We start from the raw sequence: 10,023 nt of genomic DNA on the forward strand, positions 1-10,023 counted from the left end.
GTATAAGTGAAATATTCTTGAGTACGGCGTAAAACACCAATCAAATAAATAAATAAATCTATTGTCAACAACTTCACGTCTGCGCTCATTGGAGAAATTGCGCCATCCCGAAGAATATAGCTCTCAATGTAGCCCAGTAAATAATTACTCAATGGCTTATATTAAACGACAAAAGCTGCAATATCGCTTCATGTACATATATATCGACACATGAACTTAAGAACGCAGTAATAAGATCTAAACTATTAATTTGCATTACAATGTTTTGGTTGTATTTTCATCGTCTTTAAAAATAACAAATGTATTTTATACATGTGAAATCGAATACAGAAAAAATACTGTATTAATACATAAGCCATAAATTGATTGTGGAGTTACATGCGTCAGAAACAGTCGGCAGTAAAGTGGGAAATGCAAAAGGGTAAATTAGCCATTGTGATGAAAGCCTTATTGACACAACATGGAGGAAAATGTTCGACGAGACGTTACCAGCATGGAAATACCACGGTTCAATACCTCTTTTAGAAGTTAGAGATTCCGTATCATATATCAACGAGGAATATAATCAGAAAATACTTTCTGGAGAGAACACAAAGTTGAACTGGATTAAATATTCACAGAAGAAACATGAATTCTTTAAACAAACGTTTCAAAAAAATCTGTAAGTAGATTGCAAATAATGCGGTAGGAATCTTACACTGACGGAATATAACGTAACTGTGGTGTCCATGCATTAGGGACGAAATGACACTGATCCTGGTAATTCCCTGATGACCTTCAAATATGACGAAATCAGATTTTAAAGTCAAGTTTGGTTAACAGATAACTTATACTGAACAATGTAGAAGATAAGATCCATTGGAGATTTAGAACAAAAAGAACTATTTAATGCTGAAGCCCGATGAGTAAATGGAAATAAACACGAATCCCATTTATTAAGCGCTTGTTATGACGTCACTCTATTCAGAAAACCGTACTTTCTTCGTCAGAAAAGTACTTCATCCGTATATTCCTATATTCGTCTGGCAGATTAGATAATACGTGTAATACATTCTTTGTGTAAGACGAATCAATCAGTGTCCCATATTTAACCTGGAAAGGGAGACCACTGTGTTCACCCAACTAGCAACACCGATGTCGTCATTGGATGCTCGGGCCATAGCTAAACAATCATAGCATACTGAACAAATATCTTACGAGAATCCAACATTGTGGCTTCGCTCTTATATAGGCCTAGCTGTCAAGGGACAGTTTTTTACACAAACTTCCAACAAGTGAGCATCAAGTTTGGCTCTCCATGCTGTCACCTGTTGGGGATAACTTGAGCATACTCATAACCTGACCCGGTGTCATCAAAATAAGGGGCTAGGGTCACTCTATCTGTCTGTACGTCCATGTGTCCGTCCGGATGCAGGTCACGGTTCAGTGTGTCATATTCAGCGTCATCCGGTGGCTTGTTAACGTCAACATTATTTCCAGGCAGCAGTCTGTTTAACCTGTCGTATTCCGTCTCGGCTGTTGGCTTCGGCTCCTCCTCCTTCGCGGCCTCTGTCAAACCGGAGTCTTGAAGGGTGTTGTAGTGAGCATCTGGAGATGTCGTAAAAGTCGATGACCGTTCAGGAATATGGTCGTACGTTTGCAAACATGACACCTCCGGCAGAACCGGAACTTGCTTTCGAGGTTTGTGTACAGAAGCGTACTGTACGCTCAGGACGTCATTAGTGACGTCACTCTCGTCAGATTGGAACATAATGTCAGCATACGTCACCGCTCGTGACCCGCCTTGCGTCTGGACAGCGTTGACTTCTTCTGATACAGGGATTCCTTGGGCAGCCTGTTGCTTCCGGTATCTTCTAAGAGAATAAAAAAGAACAAAAAGGAAAAGAATCACAAAGGTAAACAATCTAGCACACTTACTGACACAAAATGAAGTTGATCATAAAACTTTCACTTTCAATTTTTTTTTAAAATAACGTTGTCTAATTGCGCTGATAGGTTGTCTGATTACAACGCTGCGATGCCTGATCATGCTGCTAGGTTGTCTGAATACATTGATATGGTGTCTGATTATAATGCTACATTGTCTGATTCCACTGCTCAGTCTCATTACACTACTACTTTGTCTGATTATCCTGCTAGGATGTCTTATTACACGGCCAGTTGTCTGATTACACCATCACATCGTTTGTTCATACAGTTACGTTGTCTGATGATAATGCTACCTTAATTACAGTCGCACTATAATGCCACATTGTCTGATTACTCAGTCAAATAGTTTGATTACACCGTCACACAGACAATGTGACTGTTTAATCAAATGTGATGATTACACATTCACACAGACAATGTGACTGTTTAATCAAATGTAATGGTTACACTGTCACATTGTCTGATTACACTGTCACTCTGTCACATTGTCTGATTACAGTGTCAAATTGTCTGATTATACTGTGACATTGTCTGATTACACTGTCACACTGTCTGATTCTACTGACAATTTGTCTGATTATACTGACTCTTTGTCTGATTATACTGACACTTTGTCTGATTATATTGACACTTTGATTATACTGACACGTTGTCTGATTATACTGTCACATGGTCACACTGTCTGATTGCACTGTCACACTGTTACATTGCCTGATTATACTGACACTTTGATTATACTGACACATTGTCTGATTATACTGTCACATTGCCTGATTATACTGACACTTTGTCTGATTATACTGACACATTGTATGATTATATTGTCACATTGCCTGATTATACTGACACTTTGTCTGATTATACTGACACATTGTCTGATTATATTGTCACATTGCCTGATTATACTGACACTTTGTCTGATTATACTGACACATTGTCTGATTACACTGTCGCATTGCCTGATTATACTGACACTTTGTCTGATTATACTGACACTTTGTGTGATTATACTGACATTTTGTGTGATTTGTTTACAAAGCCATTTGCAGCGTAATCAATGTGACAATATAATCAGACAATGTTTCAGTATAATCAGACAATGTGACAGTGTAATCAGACAATGTTTCAGTATAATCATACAATGTGACCTTTGTGTGATTATACTGACACTTTTTCTGATTATATTGTCACTTTGTCTGATTATACAGTCACATTGTCTGATTATACTGACACTTTGTCTGATTACACTGTCACACTGTCTGATTACACTGAAACATTGTCTGATTATACTGACACTTTGTCTGATTACACTGTCACACTGTCTGATTACACTGAAACAATGTCTGATTATACTGACACATTGTCTGATTATACTGACACATTGTCTGATTATACTGACACTTTGTGTGATTATACTGACACTTTGTCTGATTATACTGACACTCTGACTGATTATACTGTCACTTTGTCTGATTACACTGTCACATTGTCTGATTATATTGAAACATTGTCTGATTATACTGACACTTTCTCTGATTACACTGACACAGTCTGATTATACTGTCACATTGTCTGATTACACTGTCACATTGTATGATTATACTAAAACATTGTCTGATTACACTGTCACATTGTCTGATTATACTGAAACATTGTCTGATTATATTGTCACATTGATTACGCTGCAAATGGCTTTGTAAACAAATCACACAAAGTGTCAGTATAATCACACAAAGTGTCAGTATAATCAGGCAATGTGACAGTATAATCAGACAATGTGTCAGTATAATCAGACAAAGTGTCAGTATAATCAGGCAATGTAACAGTGTGACAGTGCAATCAGACAGTGTGACCATGTGACAGTATAATCAGACAACGTGTCAGTATAATCAGACAAAGTGTCAGTATAGTCAGACAGGCCTGATATATGTGTACTAGTATATCAGGCAGTTAGACTTACCTTCGCTTGACAAAAAGGCAAAGGAGGACGACAACGACAACAAGGATGAAGACACCAGCAATAACAGGGCCGATAATAATAGCATCTGCAATAAGAAGAATCACTCTCTTTGTCTTATGGAAATTTAAATACTCCACATGTCTCCATTAAATGTATATCCAATGGCGAAAATGACAAAATGTTAAACGAACACAGAAGCTCTGAAAACCTTGAAAATTTTGAATAGCTGGTCCCTCCATACATCTTAAACTGCTCATTGTGACACCTCGTTAATCCACAGGCTTACAACGGCTATGAAAATAGTACTTGATAACGTATGTCAAAAGCTTAAGGCTAATATAACAATACTCAGATCTATATTGAAATGCCTATAACTAGATCAGGAGAACCTGGTTTCCGTCCACCATAATGCTGGCCGCCGTTGTATAAGTAAAATAGTCTTAGGTACGGCGTAAAACACCAATCAAATAAATAAATAAGATAAGGAGAAATGCATATAGGCTACTCTCAGACTGCCATTTGATGGTTCAATGGTGTTCATGCTTCCTTATTTTAAAATGAATCCATGAGTCGCAAAAAGCATTCGTATATCAGCCGTCAACAGAAATTAATGTTCCAGATCAATAACCGCAAGGTCAATTACCAAAACGACGTATATACACGAACCACCGCAGAACTAAGAAAGTATGTGAAGAACGAAACTAGGACGGAATCAAGCAAATAAAAGCTTAGCAGTCAGCAGTTTACAAGGACGTTTGAAAGATGCTAGGTTTGTTCCAGACGAATCAGTATTACATCGTGTACCATACTGGTACATAAGTTGTCGATAATAAAATAGTTGCGCTTTGATGGCAAGTCATCATATACCCAACGTGGGGCGATCTAGTTCAACTCGATGAAAATACAGCCCGTCATGTGGGCTACTGTGGTTCTTTTTGTACCCTTACGGCTTTACACCTAAGCTCGTAGGAATACAGCTACAACTAGAAGTTCGCGTGTATTTTGGGCTAATATATTAGTTCCACCGCTTAGGTTTAGGCCATACAGGGCCGGAAGCGAGATAATGAAGCCAGTCGGCGAGTCTGCTATGCAGCCGCGGAGCGAGTTTGCGAGGCAGCCGCGGAACGAGTTAGCCAAGCGAGTTAGCCAGACAAGCGAGACAGCAATATAACTTAGCATAGCAAGGTAGTAAGCGAGACAGTGAGATGGTTCACCTAGCTACTTGGCTGTCTAGATGCCTCGTTTGGCTGCCTGTCTTACACAAGGCGAGGTTGCAAGCTATGGAAAGGTCATCTGACGGTGACGGGAGTCTTACGAAAAATCGAGGTGCAAAACAACTTACTAGTACTCTCAGTCTCAGGGGACGCAACTCTATTGTCTCCGGATATTAGGTCGTCTCCAGCGCACTCCGATGGACAGTCTACAAAGCAGCAACCAGCAAAAGTCAGACACACAGGCAGGCTGCTTCACAGACTGGTTGACTGAATGGCGGTGTGTGTGTGTTGAGGGGGGGGGGGGGGGGGGGGGGGGGGGGGGGTGAGGATCCAAAATCTTCTCTTTCAGGTTATTCAGAAGAAAAGAAAAAATAACTGACATCTTAAAATCTTCCAGAAGACACAAATAACTCGACGGTATTCCAGCCCTGTTCTTTTCTTGAAGGACGTGTACTGAAGGGTGTTTCACCCCAAGTCGGGTTACCCACTGTTGCGACCTAAACAGAGATTGCCTATGAAGTTTTCACATCTAAGTAAAAAATGATTCACAGATTCATCCACTTGGCAATGGTCACACAGTCGTGTATGGTGTAAAGTTATTTTACACTCGCATAATATCGTGGCAACATATTTAAGAAAAAAATCTCAAAATGGTGGGGGGGGGGGGAGGGGGCATGATTGTTTCCTGTGAGGTATAAAAACACCGAAAATATTTTACGACCGTTAAATTCGCAAGACCAATCGTTAGCACGCTATTTACTCAGGAGCCTCCCACCAATGCGGTCGCTGTAAGTTCAAGTCCATTTCATGCTGGATTCCTCTCCAGCCGTACATGGGAAGGTATGTCAGCAACGTGCGGATGGTATCGGGCATTCCCAGGGCTCTGCCCGGTTTCCACCCACCATAATGCTGGTCGCCGTCGTATAAGTGAAATATTCTTGAGAATTGCGTAAAACACCTATCACGTAAATCGTAAGACCAACACTCACACTTTTCATTTTACATGCAACTATTTCCTATAATACACCTACGTAGTTTGTACTACCTTGATTAGAATTTAGTGGTATTGGACATTTCGCAAAATACGCCCAACCTTGTACGTCACCGGTCAACAGCCGACAAATAGCGTTCTATTCATGACCCTGAAACATCCGTACATCGTTCTATCAGGGCGGTGGCATGGTATTGCTTGCTGTTACCTTGACAAAGCTCCTTATAATCCGGACAACAGTTGTCATACAACGTGCAATTCTGGTCACAGTGACATGGACGCCCACTACCGGGCTGAAACTTTTCAAAACAACGACCCCAGCAAGTCGCTGAAATGAAAGGAAAAATAGCAATACAACACATGTACTCGTTACATATCGCACTGAGTACATAAGTACATATACAGTACAACATCGCACGTTTACCTACTGAGCTTACGCTTTTGTGAAGTCAATATTGTAGTATATCACATCTTATAAACACTTATTCTCACTTAAACATCAACATCCAGTGCCATTATGTACAAAAAACGAAATAAAGCAGCAAATATCAAATACTGCGAAAATACTCTCCACTATTTGTAGCCGTCGTAAAATTATTTAAACACACAAGTTGCCTTCGGGTCCTCGACACACTGGTAGCCATAGTCCGGACAACAGTCTTTGCGTCCAACACAGTCTGAGACGCACTCGCAACTCAGACCATGGACATGTTCCCCACAATTACCCTCGCAGCTGCCCACCGATTCTACAGTCAAAGGTTTAATGAAAAACAAAGTGTGGTTAATAACACATAAGGGATCACCGGACCAAACCGATAATCTCTTTTATACAAAAGACAGCATGGAGGCTAATAACAGAGTTGCCACGACATTGTGACAGTTGACAGTCACACATAAACAGTGAAATTCAGCTCAGTTAAGAATTGTTTTCATGTAAATGCTTAAGTAGTAGCGATTTACACAGCTCCGTAGGACCATGGTGTAAGCAAAATTTGGTTTTAACAAATATACAGCTTCTTAGACGTCACTGGTCTAGAATTGCTCAACATGTTATGTTGCCATCAAATTTAATACACAATAACATGAAAAAAAGAATATATAATGTATGTATGTATAGGAACTTAGATGACGAATACCTGTATGGTTCCAGCAGACATAGTGTACAGTGATGTCTCCTACCGCTACCAAAGGCAGTTCACAGTGCCCTGCAGTATGCTTCATGAGATCACATCCGTGCTGTAGGCTAGCTATAACGCTGCTATTTCCTTTCATAAAACATAGGTCCTCCTCATTCTTCTTTTGCTGGCGGCATTTCGAGCTGCTATCCGCGCAGGTGACGTTGTTGTAGTATTGCCTGACCTCAGTCAGAACGATGACGTCATTAGATTTGCATTTCAGTCGAAGTTGGCCGGAATCACATATAACCGCTTTCTTCTCTTCAAAACCAAAGATAGTGTCTTCAATGAGAAAGAAAAAACACAGTATATCAAAGTATTTCCGGATCAGCACCAAATGAAACATCTGGATTGGTGATTGATAAAAGACAAGAAGTTGTGGATATATAGGCCTACATATATGTTCTATTTTGTGAATAAATATAAATTCAGTAATTTTTATTTCAATACTGAATACACAAAAAGAAAAACATTCCATGATTTTTTATTCAGTAGTGATTGGTTGCATGCTTCAGTCGCGGTATTTGCCAACAGGATCTGTGGTAACAACAAAGTGGAAGATTTCTGATTTTTCTCTCAGTTGAGAACTACTTTAATTGGCTAGTGATCTTATGCTAAGAATTACAGAATGCTCTTGGAGGTTTTAATGTTCTCCAAATACTCATGTGTTTCGATGTCATTTCCGTAAAGTTAGCCCACTCACATGGAGACAATCAAAGATGCGAGTTCTTGAGCGTCGGAAATGCATGCCTAGATAGACTGATACATATATGTATATACTCCTTACAGCGCATGTGCCGCTCCCTATGCTCATTTTACATCACTGTCCCCACTAGACAAGCTTGACCTTTGGAGTGATTATAAAGCGAACGTAGAGAGCAGCGCATGCGCTCTACCGTGTATGAGACTGATGATATGAACTCGCATATCGTGGTGATATGAACTCAGATGGTCACATACATTAATGCAATGTATATAGGCTTAACTGTAAATTTCAGGTTGAATTTAAGATATAGAGGATATTGCACAGTGAAGGTTGAATACCATAAATATTGTTCGAGTGAGAGGTGGAAATGATAACCCATGAGACGCGAATATTCTATTTATTATTTATATATTGACATTTTCTCTGCATGTATATAAATGCGCATCAGTTTAGCTGTTGCATCCGTGAAGAAAATAAGCAATGTGCCATCTTCGTCATATTTCTGATTTTATTCATAAGCCCTGCAATTTCGTTCACGTCCGCGCTCACAAAACCTGTTTAGAGTTTTAAACAAAGTCTATATGTAATTGTACATTCTACATCTGGTGCTTAATGCTAATGCAATATAGGTATTTACGTAAATTAAGCACATGAGGAATTTCTACTTCCTTTTTTGGCGAATTATATATTTCACGGAAGTGAACGGCCTTGTAATGCGGTCCACGAAGGGTCAAGATCTCCAGAAGCATTTTTATCAGTGAAGGAAATAATGGAATTTCACTGATGTATAAATAATAAATTCATGTGTCCAGAACGTGTTTCCAACCAGACAACAAAAACAGTAGGTGTGAGATAATGTGAACAAGTTATACAGGGATTAAATGCTCCAAAAAATGAACAATATACACAACGATAACATGCAAACCAGAATCTCTTCATGATAACTGTGTGTAATTCAGTTTAACCCAGGGCTAGGGGGCTGAACATTCATCGTCTTGAATTATATCGCCACTTTGAATATATGAACACTTGCCGTAGTATATTGCCATGTTGGATATATGAACACTTACTTTGGTATATCGCCATGTTGGATATATGAAAACTTGCTTTGGTATATCGCCATGGTGGATGTATGAACACTTGCTGTAGTATATTGTCACGTTGGATATATGAACTCTTGCTTTGGTATAAAGCCACGTTGGATATATGAACACTTGCTATCAAAACACAACTGTATCAGAGTTTTATTACCTTTGACTGCTTCTCTTTGCGTGATTTCGACCTAATTTCATATCTACTATTCTCTCTTAGTCCTTTGTATGATGGTTTGTGTTAAGTGTCGTTTTGGGAATGGGCTTTGTCATTATTAACGGGGAACGTCCATTTTGGTTGACGGCTGGCATACGAATGTTTTGATATAATGAGATATGCTTAATTATAGTTTTCATTAAACTTTCACTTTCATTCTTTTTAAAAAAAAAAAGTTTTTCGACCAACACCTACATTTCAAACGTTAAAATTCTTATATCGCATCCCTTTTAAGCCTATATGTTTACTCAGTTAACATCGGTTTATAGCTTATTTCATTTTCACTCTGGAGGCCTGTATATCAGAAATATTTAACTTCCTGTCTGAAAGGTTAAGCTGTATTCCCAAATTTATTCACCCTATAATCATGAATATAGGGTATAGGGTACAAATTCTTGTCAGATATCTGCCCGCATTGAATCGTCCTTTGCTTGTGTATGTTATGAATAGGAATATGATGGGACAAGGAATAGGGAATGAAGGATAGATCCAAAATTTTGCGAATAAAAACGAACTGGAATTACAAAGGGACTCGTCCAGATAGTCCACCGAGAGGATTCTACATGTGTGTTGTTAATCGACATGACGAGCAATGAACTGCTTCAGCACAATCCACATGTGTTTTCTGGATGAAGAACAAAAAATGATTAAATAAAATAAAGCTACCTGCTTTAATTGATCAACATGCTAAAGTTTTAACTCACGTGACATTTTAGGGTTCATTCTATGTGTTTTTCAAG

The 10,023-nt window shown here is 39.0% G+C and overlaps 1 protein-coding gene across 1 annotated transcript; it reads right to left on the reverse strand.

Annotated features, from left to right (window-relative positions):
• Positions 1-258: 258 nt before the first annotated feature.
• Positions 259-6,101, reverse strand: LOC135461731 (uncharacterized). The gene is made up of 4 exons (XM_064738956.1): positions 6,095-6,101; positions 5,232-5,309; positions 3,890-3,974; positions 259-1,853 (listed from the first exon to the last, which is right to left on the reverse strand). The coding sequence occupies exons 1-4, from the start codon at positions 6,099-6,101 to the stop codon at positions 1,304-1,306; spliced, it is 720 nt and encodes a 239-aa protein (XP_064595026.1). The 3' UTR covers positions 259-1,303.
• Between the last annotated feature and the right edge of the window lie 3,922 nt (positions 6,102-10,023).

Source organism: Liolophura sinensis, chromosome 1 (assembly GCF_032854445.1).
Source record: "Liolophura sinensis isolate JHLJ2023 chromosome 1, CUHK_Ljap_v2, whole genome shotgun sequence".
Taxonomy (NCBI): Eukaryota; Metazoa; Mollusca; class Polyplacophora; order Chitonida; family Chitonidae; genus Liolophura; species Liolophura sinensis.

Excerpts from the sequence above, each read along its gene's own strand:
- LOC135461731 (XM_064738956.1), bottom strand. Across the intron at positions 3,975-5,231 it reads CCCTGAGACTGAGAGTACTA|ATGCTATTATTATCGGCCCT; the intron begins GTAAGTTGTTTT and ends TTCTTATTGCAG. Across the intron at positions 1,854-3,889 it reads TGCCTTTTTGTCAAGCGAAG|AAGATACCGGAAGCAACAGG; the intron begins GTAAGTCTAACT and ends TTATTCTCTTAG.